The sequence below is a fragment of the Arachis ipaensis genome, chromosome B3 (assembly GCF_059453495.1).
Source record: "Arachis ipaensis isolate K30076 ecotype BB chromosome B3, ASM5945349v1, whole genome shotgun sequence".
In the NCBI taxonomy this organism is placed as follows: domain Eukaryota; kingdom Viridiplantae; phylum Streptophyta; class Magnoliopsida; order Fabales; family Fabaceae; genus Arachis; species Arachis ipaensis.
Window position 1 is genome coordinate 2158177 of NC_142438.1, and position 15994 is coordinate 2174170.

Here is a 15994-nt window from a genome sequence, read left to right on the forward strand (position 1 = left end):
CACCCTTGAACTCCTTTGGCTTGTGGAGATCAATCTTTGTCGTCTCCCTTATAATGGTTGGTCGAGATTTTGCCTCCTTGAACTAAACTCGAACTTCCTCAAATAGTTTTAAGGAATTCTCAAGATTCTCTTCGATTTGGAGCATGCTTTCTTTGAAAGCATCTAGTTCTCCTAACATGTGAGTCTCGAGGGTCTCATCATATTCTATCCTTTGGAAACGCTCATCCATAGAGGATAGAACATTCTCCAACACAGAAACTCTCTCTTCTAAGAAGTTAGAGTCCTTACGTCTAGGCTCACTTGAAGAACGGACCTTCTTGCCTCCCCATTGAGAAGGAATAGCATTTATTCCTCTTTAAGACTCAACATGCTCCATGGTTACACTAGAAGCGATACCCACAAACCACTTGTGCTCCCTCTCGAACTTTGCTCTGATGCCAAATTGTCACAGCCTTGGACACACTCCAACGCTACCATGGCGGCACTCGGACTTACTCAACCTCTTGAGCTAAGACCAAGTCAGCCTAACCCTCAGTATTTAGTAAGAAAGCTAAGAACACAAGAGAACACAAGGGAAAGAAAGCTTTGGTAGAAAGAATACTCTATTACTCAAGTGTTTATTACAAGTGATTCACACATGACTCACACTAACTCTCTCCTCCTATTTATAGCCATTCACCTCTTTAATTGATGGTTAGAATTAAATCTAATCAACAGTCCAAATTAATTATCTAAAACCTTCATTACAAATATCTATCCTATTACAACTTTTTAAATACTTCTAGATTTTTTTATACTATTATTCATACTCCTATATACATCCATATTCTTCTAGAATATTTTATGACCTTCCAAAATTTTTCTAGAACCTTCTAGAGTATTTCAGGATCTTCTAAGACATTCTAGAATATTTCGGAATCATCTAGAACATTCTTAAACATTTTAAAAAATTATACAAACACTGTTAAATCTAACATTCTAAAATTTTCCGTGACACAAAACTTGCTTCTCCAATTTTCGCATTATGTCTTTTGCATTTGGCACAACTCAGAGCAGAGCAGGGATTGGTCTTGATATTTTCCGGTGGCCCCGCTTCGCTCTTTATTTTTCGGTACATTTATTTAATGCTCATGCCGTGCTCGTTGATGCATAATCAATGACCATGTGCTACTCCCATTGACTGTGCTGCTTCTTTACATTGTTATTAGAAATTCTTTTTTAATTGCTTTCTATTTGCTCTTCGTTTGGCTGGGATATGTGTGTTTTATTAAGTTGATCATTCATACTGTTTTTAAAACTTGATTTTCCCCCATACAACAGTGTAATATGCCTACCATTTAAATGACATTTTAGATATATAGTTTGATTTTTTTAGAGTGGATTTTTTCATTTAATTTTCCAAAAGACAAGATCAAGTGTGAATATTTACAAAACAATATCTTTATGTGAAAGTCAAACAAGAAAAGTAATATAAATTAAGTTTTATGATGAGAAATCAGATTTAATTGGATTTAGCTTTTCCAAAATAAAAGTTTACTTTAAAAGTTAAATGAGATTTTTATTTCAACTATATTAGATATATACACAAATATATAATAAATAATTTGATAGATGATTTTTAACAGAATGCACCTAGTATTTGTTTTTATATTATTAGATCTACAGAATAAAAACTCAACAGTAAAAATCCTACACTTTAGTCTTTAATTATAATAATATTCTCACTTTACAAACCTTTTTTTTTATCATTTGTTAGCAATAAAAAACTTTAAGTAAATTTGCTTGAAATAAATTTGTCGAGACTGAAGTGAATTTGGGGGCATACAAATCCAGCCTCCTAGCTAGCGTTTCATTGTCGTTTCTGGAAGCTAGAGTTAGCTTGTTTCTGGTTTCCTCTTTGGAAAAGTCTACGTTACCAACAGCATATCTGTCAACTTCTCCCAACTCTTATTTATAATTGTGTTTCATGAAAGTGTGTTCGTAGATGTGTCTAATAATTAATATATTTTAAATACATATATAAAGAGACACATCCAGAAAATATATCTATAAAGACACTTCTATTAAACACAGCTATAAAAAAGACATTTTTATTAGACACATCCACGAACACACTTCTATGAAACACAATTATAAATAAGAGTTGGCAGAAGTTGGCAGATATGCTGTTGGTAACGTAGCGGAACCGTTCGTCTTTTCTTGTTTTCTTTAACCCAAAAATAAAATAAAGTAAAAGAAAAAAAAGTTATACTTACGCCAGTCATTCATGGGGAAAGAGATTCACACACACACACATCATTTCTGTAAGAGAAGGGGTAGATGAGGCTGAGATAAAAACTCCAGAAAAGATATATATGAATTACAGAATTAGCAAAGTTCATACTCTAACAATAGATAAGTTACAAACCAGTACAATTAATTACTTTCCTTATTTGAAGCTGGAAATTATATCTTTTACTCACACAATAAACTATATATATATATACGACCACAAAGGCACACACATACACACACACACACTATATATATATATATATATAAAAAAAACAACTACAATACTACTACTACTACACAAACAAGACGACCACATATATGAATTAAAATTACTCTATTCTTCGTTATGATGAATTATTATTCCATCAAGTAACTATAAATATACTCGGGAGCTTTTAGTTTGTCTATGTTTAACATGTTTAAGATATCTTTATTTGTTGGTTGGTTTTGTCATTATTGTGATATATATGTAGTGGGGAACTTTATTTAGACTGTTTATGACTAGTGTTAAATTTTGGTTTTACTTGATTCTTAGTGCAGTAAAAAAATCTTTCACACAAAAAAGCAGATATAATATGCCTTTTTAACTCACTTTGATATTGTTCCAGCTGAAAAACGAGTGTTACATTATTATGGGACAAAATCGAAATTAGTTAAGGCTTGCTGCGTCTGTTTTCTTGTGCGGAGAATTATTTTATCGCGCTAAGAATAATTAAGGATTAAGTAAAACCAAAATTAAATTTTATCACAACAATAACTAACAAAACCACCCTATAAAAGTATCTTAAGCATGTTAAAGTATATGCATGCTAGAAGTGCCCGATATATTATGTTACTTGAATTGCTGGATAGATGAAGACATGCATGCATGATATGACGATCTATCAAGGTATTCCGATGATGGGAATGAAAGGTACGTAGTAACTAGATGGAGCCAAACCCCACTCTGGAGGCAGAGGAAGATCAACTGTTTTGGAAGAACCCACTTGGTTCTTGTTAGCCTTCTTGGGGCGTGATGTCATGAAGCTAAGAGGAGAAGAAATGGTGTAGCTATTATGGTCTTTTCCTTTTACAATTTTTGAGACTTGGTTCTTCCTCGAAGCATAAAGCTGAACTGGCCCACCGAGAACTTTTGCTATGCAATTCACAGAAGAAGATGGAAGGGCAACCTTGAAGGATCCATCATCTTCTGTACTTGCCATAGCAAGCTTATTCACACCTTCGCACTTCACTGAAACCTTAATATCTGAAAACAAAGGGTGGAGTGTACAATCAAGATAGCTAGACATTTCATCATCAAGGTTTTAAGTATAATGGACAAGTGACTCACAAAATGAGCATTCATCCCTTAGATTCAAAAGATACTTTTAGATAGTAATAGTAAATGATGGATTAAGCAAGTTGAGACAAACCAGATAAATGGTAGCCGTGATTGCAGTCAAGGCAAGAGACTTTTGCCTTCACAATTTGCTGGCATGCTGAGGGGTCAATTCTGGCTAGAGCTAGTGCAAAGAGAAGCACTGTGATCACCTGAGCATAGGCCATTATTGAGCGAGCTATGCAAGAAGCAAAATAAGAACGCTAGATCGATTAAATGTTAGTTTTGTATAGAAGAAGATATAAAGCCTAGCACCTTATAAATACTACTGACCATATTAAATATTGGGGGACCCATGGCTGACGTTAGTAGTTGGTGTCAACAGCTTGCAGTTAAGGCACACGTTACTGTAGAATTTCCTACACAATGCGAGCACATGGCTAGTCCTACTCTTAAAAAAATGCACACTTAGAGATATTGGTAGCTCATGATGCTTTGGAAGTTGTCCTTCAATTTTGGAAACGATAATGAAGCTGGGAGCAAGTAGAGTTAGTATATTAAGTATATTAGTTTATTGTAAGAAGGGAATATAAATTTTATATTATTTAAGATTATGAATTTTGTGTTATTTATTAGTGTTATATTGTCTAAGTTATAAAGACTTTTTTTTCTTTTTATTAGTATAAATAATTTATATACTTTTTGTATCTTATGTGACTAGGGTTAATAATGAGTACAGTATATAGAATGTTTAGGTTTTACCTTAATCCTATCTACAAATTAAAAATCTCTTAACCTTAATATTTTTCGGATTTTAAGGTTCTAAACTTTATTCAGTCTACTCTATTAATAAAAAATTGAATGAACTTAATTCAAAAAATGACGTTAGAATTTTTTAATCTACTTGGTGTAATATGTGATATCTCAATCTGAATTTTATTTTTATTTTAGATTAATTTTATATAAAAAAATAAATGTACTAAATTAGTAAATTAAATAGCTAGCTTAATATATATATAGTACATACATCAGTAACAAATAAATTAGGGTCTTTATTCTTTAATAAGTCTAACGTATGGACGTATGTATACACTATATAGTACATACATCGTACAGCTACTCTTTTATATAGATGGAAAAAATTTCTTCTCCTTAGTATGTATGGCATCCGTAGTATAAAATTATCTATTGTGAACAAGCTAAGTAGCAGAAAATTTCACATTAAAGTCAAGAATGTAGTTGAATTTAATTTCTTGGTGTTGCTTTGGACAACAGCTGACATTAGATATGAAAATTAATTTACCGTAAATGGTACGTAGGGCCGACTCACTACGGCCCCTGCAAATGGAGTAATTATCGTAGGAAATACATATGGCTCCTCTAAAATAAAAAAATTGTAAAAGTGGTCAGAAATTTAGAAATTAAATATTATTAAAGGATGCGTAGTATTTCCAATTAAATTAATGTTGTTTGTAAAATACTTTTAATAAGAATAATGTTTTAACTCTTAATTTTTTCAACTTTATCAATTTGTACACATTTTAGAAGCATTAAATCCAATTGTGGAGGTCTCAACTAAAATTTCTTTCTTGTAAAATAAAATAAAATCGCAAAAATGGTTCTAATTATTTTAGGTGTTTGCTACGGTACGATGATAAATTTATACGTACTGATACGTTTAAATAATAGATAAACAATAACAATCTACGTAGAATTTATTTTTCACATCAACATTTAATTTTTGTTTTTTTAAATATATATTATATCACCACTTTTATTAATACACCTATTTAATTAAATAAAAATAAAAAAATATTTTTTATTTAATTTTATAAAAAGTCTTAAACATCTTTCTTTTATTCGATTAGATAAAAATATCCTTTTAAATTAACAAAATTTTAGAATTCAATTAATAAGTAATAACTATATATATATTCCCCTAATTTCAAAGAAAAAGAAGAAAACATACAATCATTCTGTTGATTCCCGCAAATGTGGTGGATGAATGATCCAAGTGGATGCTAGCTAGCTGTGATGTGCAGTTTGCGCCATTAGAAACATTCGAACCACCACAATTTAATGCTGTGGATGTGTCTGAGTCATGAACTCGCTGATTAGAAACGTAGTGAATTAATGTACTGTGCCATAATGCGTACGGAAAGTAAGAAACAGTATTTCTAGTAAAAAAGAAATTGATTAGTGTTAAACTCAAATATAATACAAAGAAAAATATTGATTCTGTATTTGTGCGCATATATACAAGTGTACGCAAATAGTCAAAATAGGCTGTCAACAATCTATAGAATACGGTATGCCCAAAAATCAGCCTCTAGACTTTTATATATTATATTAAGTATAGGTAATAGTGAATATTCTAAATCACTTATCAGATGTGGTTAGAAGCGTATAAATTGAACGATTTTCTGGCATATTTTTTAGGTCAGAAAGCACACAAGTATTGTGCTGGGTAATTTGTTGCTTTCCCCTTGGCACGGGTCAATGTGCATTTACTTTTATCAACCAAAACCACGTTACAGTATTCATCTTGGGTTCCAAAGTTTTCATACGAATGAAATGATATATTGATGCACCGATGAGAAGGTAAATTCGCTAGCTAGCTTTACCTGGTGGCTGGTTGTAAAGAACAACACTATGAATATGGTTAGACATTCCACATTCTTTTATGATACTCGTCATCTCAACACAATGATATCACTACAATATTCTGTAACTGTAGCATCTTGATATTGCAATGTACATTATTTATTTATTTTTATTGTAATAAAACACAACAAAATGGTAGTAGTCTTAACAGGCCTATCTAGCTATGAGTCACAACACAATAATTATAATAGGTGGATACTCCCATAATAACATCTTCACATAAAGATAGTATTGTAGACTATTAGATGAAGAATTAATATGTTTGACTAATCATCTAAAGATTCACAATATCATCTTCATATAAGTATTTTCACTTCTAATAATATATACAATACTCAACTAACGGACGATCGACCTTCACTTTAAGAAAGTGAAACCTCCACGTGCCACACATATATATAGAAATTAAAGATCTATGGATATGGTACAGTATTATTATACGAAACTATCAACCACCAGAAGAGATCATAAGTCCACCACCGCAACGGAATTTAATTGGAGCTGATAGTTTAGAAATTGCATAATTAAGGAAGGCATCCTTTTCTTGTTGCAACCGGATAATCATTCAAGTGAAGCCTTCAAGGGACCATATATTGATCGTAAAAAGAGGCTATGTGTTTCTTCAAGTGAAGTTTTGCATGTGAAGATTTTGTGGACAGTGGGCGCAACAGATGTGATGGCATGAGCATATATATATATAATTCTTTACCCTATCCACCAATTTTTATGTCTATTATTCGTTCCTTGTCTGATCTCTATATAGGAAAATATTATGTAAGATTATAGGTTGTTAATTGTTTTTCTGAAGTTGCTTTAATTTTGATGATAATGATTAGTGGTATATCCTTGTATGATATTATATACTATATCAAAAAGAATGAGCCCATTAAAGATACGTGTATATAAATATAAAGATGAAACTAGATTACCTTTATCAATGCATTATGCTTGGCCTAGACTTGAAAATTGAAGTTAAAAGTTTTCAACGACAAGCTAAGGGAGTCAACCTATCGTTCAATATACAATAAATATATCATGATTATCTGATTTAGTTTTATAAATAACTAACAAAAATAATCACAAAACACAAGATTAACTATGAAGAAAATTGTCACTTACAAGTAAATAAAAAATTACAAGAATATATAAAAACATAATGTTTAGAATTCTAAAATTATCGAAACACATTGTTACTCACGCGCACCAGAAAAAATAAAATAAAAGAAAGGGAGAACTGCCGGTTAGTTGCTGATGGAGTGCTAACGTGGCCTGCATGACTAGAGCAATCTATCTATTAATATATAATAAGGGATTTGGATCCTCTAAAGTTTGAATTTCACTTTAGAGAGTAAAGTGTGATCTTCTACCTTTGAATAGTTTCTCTTTCATATTTATTATTGGTCTCACTTATGAAATCAGTAGTGAGAGATCACACTTTACTCTCTAAAGTGAAATTTAAACTTTAGAGGATCCAAATTCTATAATAAGAGAATAGTAATAGGTTCAGTGCTTGACAAGTGTATAGGCTGATTGATCAACAAGTGTCTTATTTAAATAATTGACAAGTGTCTTACTAATTCAAAATACAAACATAAAATATAATAAATAATAAATATAAACAAAAAGCAAGCAACACAGCAACTTCTTCACGCAACTCTCACCTGCAAAGCTGCAAAAGTAATAGAAGTAGATTTGTAAATCCAAATCAGATGCATGTTGAGCGCGTTTTTTCCTTTTTAGGATTAAAATTTGAACTTGCATTGAAACCAGAGCAAGAGTAAACAAATTTCAAATCAGGATTTTAAAAATCAAATCTTTCCTTGATTCTCTCTCTCTCTTCTTTCTCGCGCTCTCTCTCGGATTTGTTTTTTCTATCATCTTCTTCGTCTGTATCGAGGAAGCTATCGAGCAGTGGTAGAAAGTATTGATTAAGTGAGAGTGTTAAAACAAACGAAGAAAATGAGAGCAAGATCTGAGAGAAGAGGAGGCAGACAAAGAGAATCGAGCTTCAGGAGCAGAGGCGAAGAGAACTTTCACAGTGGAAAAGAAGCTCTCATGCCAATGTCAAATATGGTTACTGCGGTATGTGTTTCTTCTACTGCTGTTCGGTCATCGTTCTCTTTTACTATGTTATTCTTATTTAGAAGGCTCAACCAATTTGGATATAACTATTTAGGTTTCTTTTTTCCTGACCGTTGTCGATTTCAGATGCACTAAATCTTGCTGCTATCAGCCAAGAGGCAGCAGTTCGGTAGCAAAGTGGTGACGCCAGAAAGCTAACCGGTGGATATTCACCGTTGGAGATGGGAGAGAAGAATGGTGATGGATATCTTGCCATTGAAGATGTTATCGGCTGTGAGGCAAAGGTAAGCCTTTTTTTTTTTTAATTTCAAAATAAAAAACTACTGTATTTTTTTCTAATCTTCTTCTGTTTTTATTTCAAAACATTTGTTTCCCTTCTTTTAGTTTGTTTTGTGTGTGTGTTTTTGGGTTTAGGTTAGATCAAAGCAAGAGCTCTTTGCAGAGGCAAGCCACTAGAGAAGTATATCTATGTCTTTTTCTTATTTCTTATGCTGATGGGATATAATGCACTGTTATTTCTTCACCTAAAATTTTATTTTGACTTTTTAAAGCTTATTTGCTTCATTTTATCTTTTCGTTTTAATTTAATTGTTGTTTTTGTTCTGAGAACGTTGCATATGGTTATGTTGTTTGCTTGCTTTATTAGTTGGTTAAACTATAAATTGTAGATATAGCATCATATGGTTATGTTACCTTAGCTTCCTGATAATTGTGGTTAACGGATTATAGTTGTGTCCTACTTATTGATGGAGGGAAAGAACTTTTAAGATTTTCAATTAAAAGATAAAAGAACTTCTCAATGTGTGGAAGAAAGATGCTCTTTTTATTCTGTGTTTTGCGTTTTCTATCTACATGGTCGTTTTTTGTGCGAGGAAGAGATTCTTTTAGGATTTATGAGTGAATTTTGCACATGGATGATTTGAATAAACTGTGAACTATAATCTTGCAATCGTTGGGGTTTTGACCACTTCCTTTTTTGTGTATTTTGTGTATCTCTATCTGTAATTTCGTGATCACATGATTCTATTATCATTATTAAAATGATTCACTTTGAGCTTCTCATTAATAGAATAGGAAAAGTAAAGCTTGATGTACTATTAGATTTTCAAGTAAAGAAAAACCTATTGGTAGAGAGAATATTGGAGAAAAGATATTATTTGACATTGAAACTTTGTTTGTTGAAGAGATTGCTTTTGTGGTAAGTTCATTACTTTTTTAGATCCAACAATGTGTGAGCTTCTTTTTCAATCTTTGAATATTGATATATAAAAAATTCATTTTATCATTGTACAATTTCTGTAGGACGCAAATACTCAGATGTTGCATATTCAATTAGTAGAAAGTGTTTCTTGGAAAGATCTAGCATTTTTTAAGTTCTTCCATTTCTTCATGCAGAACATATTGGTGATATATCGAAAGGACTGAAGGCATATCGCAAGATTATTTTTAAAGAGGTATTATTCAAATTTTCTTCTGAACTATGGATGTTGAAAGGGTTAGACTGATATTCATTATTATCTTTATTTAAGATTAGATGTATTCGATAAAGATAATTGCACTATAATTCACTCTTCAAAAGTGAGGATCACAAAGTGGTACTTCCCCGTACTCTCAAAAAAAAAAAGTATCCAAGAGACACACTTACCTTAAAGTATTTTTTTATTTCCTCTGCACTGCACCACTTCAGTTTATGAATGTAAACATGTAATACCTGAATCTTAATTTAAAAGAATTAAAAAAACTCAAACTACAAGTATGCATATGCAGTGAATTAATTATTCTTTTATCTTTAAATATGCATTATTTAATTAATTTCATTCAAAGAATATACACAGATAGTGATCAATAGTGAATTGCTTTATATTATGGCATTTTCAAAGAATTAGCTATTAATAAATTTTTTGCAAAGTTACCATTACAAATAAATCATTCCAATAGGCAATAATATTGATGTTTCTTAAGGTCCTTTAATGATTTGCTTTAATAAGCATTCCATACTTTGTTTGCTCTTAGCGTAATTCTAAAATTATTATTGAGAAGTTTGACTAAAGGAAACACATACACGTTTCTGTTGTTCAATCTGGAATTTTGATTTAATAGATTACTTAGATTTATACATGGTAGGGTCATGTGGGAACTTCATCATGATTCGGAAAAGGCTTTATCTTTATTTGAGCAAGTGATTTAGTGTGTTTGTTGCTGTTTACTGTTTTTGTTGTTGGCAGTAGTCGCATCTCCAAACATGTTCTTGACATGAAGAAGTCAGTATTTTGGCTTGGTTGTGAAGAAGAACTTACGACAGTGATGAAAGGAAGCTCCATGGAAGGAGAAGAGGGCGGCGATGATGGAAACTGATGGAAACTCAGCTAACGCTGTCCAGTCAAATGCAATTGAATATAAATCATATAAAAAGCTCCCCATAGTATTGTACCCAAACAGAGGTATTATTCTATAACAGAGGTACTCTTGATTATTCTATTTATTTAGGTTTGATGCATGTAATCAGCAGCCCTTATTTTATAACATATAGAGAATAAATAATTTTCTATCAGCCATCGGTGACTGTTGATGCAGCTGCAAGGAGAAAGAATAGTGTCACGGTGAGTGGTGTTACGACCGTCACTAAAGAAGGAGCAGTTGGCAACAAGTTGAAACACCGGTCAAAAGAATGGAGAGTTCTGAGATCCTGTCATCCGCAGTGTGGGTAACTTTTCTTTTTTAAAAGTAGAAATTTATTTTTATTTTTCTTTCTTTTAAAAAAACGTTACAGAAAATACCATTAGGGTTCGAGATTCAAGCCGAGAGAAATCTATAACTATAACAATTTGACAATTGTATAGATTTTTTTTCACTCATTTTGTAAAACAAATAATTTTTTCCCTTTTTTTAACTTCAGAATGGGATATTGATTATGTGATGGTGCTCAATCAAGTCCTTCAAAATGATTTTTGCAGCTTATGAGTGCTCTTCCAATACTCTCATTATCCTCCAACATAAGTCTATTGTAGTTAAAGTTTCACTTTATCAGTTTGAGACACTATTTGTTCTGTTTTTTTTTTTTTTCTTTATCTGACATTGCATATCTGAGTTTGATGTGATGATATTGGGTTATTGTCAAGGTATTTTCTTTACTTTTCATGTGAGTTGTTCTTCTTTCAGAGACTAATTTTTTTCTTTTGCAACCAATATGCATATATTGACTTTGATTGCTTCAGTAGTGCAACTATACTTAACTCTAGGCATTGATTCATATTTTGACTGTGATAATTTGAGATTCTAGCATTATGAAGTGTTAAAAATGCATGAATTAGAGTATGTATTATAAGACATATATTCTTATACTGTTATACAGTGTCATGATTTATTTGTCCTTAGAAAATTGGTTTTATTTTTGTGTAATATGTTTGGGATATTAGTGTACTTTTTTTTCATGGATAATTTTTTATAACTTGGAAGTTGAAATTGTCATTCTAAGAAATAGTTGCCAATATTGAACCTAGCTATAAGTGATGGCATGCAGAAAAATTATTAAGAAATCAAATTCAATTTTAAAATACATTTCTCAAAATTTACAATTGAGGGATTAATTTCATGTTCCTTTAAAAATTGAAATGAAAAATTCGGTAATAAACTTTATGTAAAAAAATCATCCAATTAAATATTCATTACCCAGATTTAAAGGGATACCTGACTTTATTATTAGCTTTTTACTTCTGCCAAGATAGCTATTTTTATTTGTGATTCTTTAGTGTGTGGTTTTAAAATTATGAAGTGTAGAGTATGGAGGAGGGCAGCAGTTTAAGGATCATTTGTTTTACGACGAAGGGTTTTAGTGTGGATCACTTTTTGTAGGTAAGTTTAAGTTTCACCAGTTCTGTTTAATTTTTAAAGGTTAGTTTTTAGGACTTGCTTTTTGGCTTTGCTCATTTTGGTTTTTTCTGGCGTTTTGTTCCAATTAAAGGATTAGTTTGTCTATATGGAATGTTCACTGTTTTTTATTCATATTTTCTAAAAGGATTTATTATGTTATTCTTCACCATTCAAGAATTAGGTTGAATAAGTTTTGTAGGTTGGGAATTCATAGTTATGCATGTGTCGGATGTAGATTAGATGAAATATTGTTGTGTTTCTTTTTTGTTTCACCTTTTGTTTATGTATTTTTGGTATCTTAAACATGTATTGTGGAAGCATTTTTATGAGGTGACACTTTGTTTGATATCGATTTTTATTGGTTTAAAGTTGATTGAGTTAAGTTATTGTAGCATATTAGGGATTGGTAATTGATCTGTAAATTTAATAATATTTAATGTCTATGACCAATTTGAGTCTAAGAAAATAATCTCACTTCATATTATAAGCATTAGAACTAATAATATTGTCATAGATAATTGGGTATTAGGTAAGAAAGATGTTATATTTTTGCTCCATTTACGTTCAATTTTGAAATTGGGTTACTATCTTTTATTGCGTTTATTGAACTTAATTTTAATACTTTTAAATAGTTATCTTGGATGTGTCTGCATGTTTTAGCTACCCATAAACCTTTTGAGCTTGATTTTCACATGTCTTGCAGTTTTCTTTATTGGTGGTAAATAAAAAGATTCTACTAGCTGTATTGTATTATCGGTTGTTATTTAATTTTATTGTTTTCGTCTATATTGGCTGAATTGATTATGCTGCACAAGTGTATAACTCATAACTTTTAGACAATTAAATACCATTATATTCATCATTAATTTTTGTTCTTTTTTAGATCTATATTTCAATTTGTGCCTTTTCTTTGTGGTATATTGATCTTTTGTAACAAAAATGATTTTATTGAAATGGTAGTTTATTTAAAACTGCTGTGAACATTTTTTAGATCTTCTTAGGATTTATTTATTGTTGCTTTGTCTTTTTAATAGGCAAAAAATTGACATATTCGCGTGGGTGGTTGAAATAATTTTGGATAGAAAAATTATAAAGGCAAGTTGTTGTTTTATTAAAATTGATATTCACGTGGGTGAAATTTTACTACCAGTTATTCTTTTATTTAGATTTGTTAATAATTTTTTTATAATTCCTATTCTTTACAAATTCTTTACAAAAAAGTAAATTGTTCAACTTGCAAAAAGTTTATTTTTTGTACACTCATGATAGAATGTTTAGACTTTATAAGATGCATTACTTATTTTGATTTATCACTACTCGATATTTGCAAGTTCTGTTATCTATTTTTTCTATCTATCACCATACCATTTTCATAAGGGTAGTTGTCATATTTCTTCAAAGTTCCAGATAGTCGTTCAATTTTAAATGAAAGCATATTCATATCATAAGATAAATAATTATTTTTGTGATATTTTCAGTTACATTGGATCTGAGCAACCTCCGGTGAAGTATCTAGAGCTAAGCAACAATGGAGAATTTAAAAATATGAATGTTACCGAGTTTCCAAGTTATTGAAGTGGGTGTCATACATTGTTATTGTGCTTTCTTTTCTTTTTTAGTTTTTATTCAAAATATGAGAATTCAAAGCATTGTGGTATTAGAATGTGTAACATCTTTTAGGATTCTTCTTTTCTCAATATTTTTATGTTCAAATATCTTATGTGAAACTAAATAAACCCTTTTTAAATAAGAAAAAAAAATCATATTTGTGCCATTTAAGTTGGCATTTCATTTTAATATCAAATGGTTGAATCAAATAAATATCAATTTAAATATGCCATTGAGAAAGACTATATATTGAAGTGAACTGATAAATTTATAAAACAGCAAACCAAAAAATTTGATTTGTTGCATTGTGTTCTGAGAAGGTATTAGTCTTTAAAAGATGATATCTCAATTTTATTGTTTTCTGATACAGATGAATTGTTTTATATTATGAAGTAGAGCAATTGAAAAGAAATGTCTATTTCACATAAGAATTTGTCTCTTTTATGTTATGTTATTTTATCAATTGCTATTCTTTATCATCTTTTTCATAAAATTGACACTCCTATATTAAGTTTCTCTTTGCCTATGACTTTAGACTCTAGCTGAGTAATTTTACTTCTTTATCATGTTCTAAAATAATTAACATAAATCACATTCATAGATCGTCAATCTAATTAATATAATAACTTAAAATTTTATTGAAGATCATTTAACATCAAATAAATAATGTGACTATGCTCCTATTTTATATAGATATTTTTTTAAGATGGTACAAATGGTAAGTGTTTCTCATGTGGTATTAATTAAAGGATAAAATTTTAAGATTTTATTTTTAAAAAATAAAAACTATTTTAGGTTGGTAAAATAAATAAATAATTATATCTCATTTAACTCACAAAATACTTACCATATAATAGTAATAAAAAATATTAACTATCAAATAGGTAAAAACTCAAAATATATTTTTTAAGTAAAAATCCTTTGTTGAATAATTAAACAAATAAATAAAATTTATTGTCTTAACTTATTATGGTAAATAACAAATCAAATATATTTTTTATTTTATTCAAAATTTAGGTGGTGGAGGATATATTACAATAAAAAACAAGATATATTTATGAATTTATTAGTAATAAATATTAAAAAAAATTATTTAAGTGATTAATTTTTGTTATTTTCAATATATATACATCTTTATAATAAATATTATTTTGACACCAGTATTTTCTTAACAATTATACATATATTTTCTTTGTTTTGTTAATTAAAAATAATTTAACTATGTGATTAATTAATTATAAATATATTGTTGTACAGGTATAAAAAATATTTAGTATATAAGTAATATTTTTTATGTATTTGTATTTTAATTAATATAATTATTTTTCTTTCATCATTAAAATAGAAACCTCTTTAAAATGATATACAATTTATTATATTTGTTGTTTGTGTGATTAGAATATAAACTATTTTGATTAAAGTTTTACTTTTTTTAGATAGTATAACAGGAACTATGTAACCATATTTATTTAAATACTCAAACACAGACTTTTATATTTAAGTGAAGTTTACTAATATAAACTAAAAATAACAAAATTATTTTAACTTTTATAAGTATAGAATAAAATAGTTTTGTACACTACATAATAAATTTTTATATATGAAAACTTTTTTTAAGTTAAAAATAATAACTATTAATATTAATAGTTTAGTATCAATAAATTTTTATAATAAAATAATATTTTACACTAGTCAGTATAACACTAGTGAGTATTTTTATTGGTGTGGGCAAAAACGACGTAGTGTATTCGTGTTCCTGGAGGTCCAGGGGAACGCCAATAAGGAAGCGCTCTGCGCCGGAGAGTGTGCATGGAAGGTCAACATCTATATCTATCCATGCTCATCCCTCCAAATTAAGACTTGTTTAGGTGAATTAAAAAATAAAAATAATTTAATATTAAAAATATTATTTATTTATTAATTATATTTTAATACAATAATATAAAAATATTTATTTATTTTTTATTATATTAAAATATATTTTTTAAAAAATACAAATTATAATTTTTTTTATTAAAAATTTATTAAATATATTAAAAAAAACATTTTTTTAACAATATGTTGGCACCTAAACAAATTCTTAAACACTCATCGTTAATGGCTATTTTTTTTCCTAAATAATTTCTACAAAGATATCCTTATTATTACCCCCTTCTTATTGGTACTTTTCATAATTAA

The 15994-nt window shown here is 29.4% G+C and overlaps 2 protein-coding genes across 9 annotated transcripts; one reads left to right on the forward strand and one right to left on the reverse strand.

The window, feature by feature from the left end:
- Positions 1–2333: 2333 nt before the first annotated feature.
- On the reverse strand, positions 2334–3882 carry LOC107629338 (Pollen Ole e 1 allergen and extensin family protein). Its single transcript, XM_016332106.3, has 2 exons — positions 3687–3882; positions 2334–3520 (listed from the first exon to the last, which is right to left on the reverse strand). The coding sequence occupies exons 1-2, from the start codon at positions 3817–3819 to the stop codon at positions 3159–3161; spliced, it is 495 nt and encodes a 164-aa protein (XP_016187592.1). The 5' UTR covers positions 3820–3882; the 3' UTR covers positions 2334–3158.
- A 4066-nt stretch (positions 3883–7948) lies between these two features.
- Positions 7949–13970, forward strand: LOC110266043 (uncharacterized). Of its 8 annotated transcripts, none has more exons than XR_015907620.1 (8): positions 7949–8338; positions 8465–8622; positions 8753–8798; positions 9734–9792; positions 10564–10779; positions 10891–11042; positions 12116–12190; positions 13687–13970. XR_015907620.1 is itself a non-coding variant. In XM_088509826.1 (8 exons), the coding sequence occupies exons 5-7, from the start codon at positions 10680–10682 to the stop codon at positions 12169–12171; spliced, it is 291 nt and encodes a 96-aa protein (XP_088365952.1). In that variant the 5' UTR covers positions 7949–8338; positions 8465–8622; positions 8753–8798; positions 9734–9792; positions 10564–10679; the 3' UTR covers positions 12172–12190; positions 13687–13970. The 8 variants fall into 8 exon arrangements, 5 of the variants coding, with proteins under 5 accessions (XP_088365952.1, XP_088365948.1, XP_088365950.1 ...); XR_015907619.1 differs by having other exon boundaries at positions 10891–11038; positions 12111–12190; XR_015907621.1 differs by having other exon boundaries at positions 10891–11038.
- The last annotated feature ends 2024 nt before the right edge of the window (positions 13971–15994 follow it).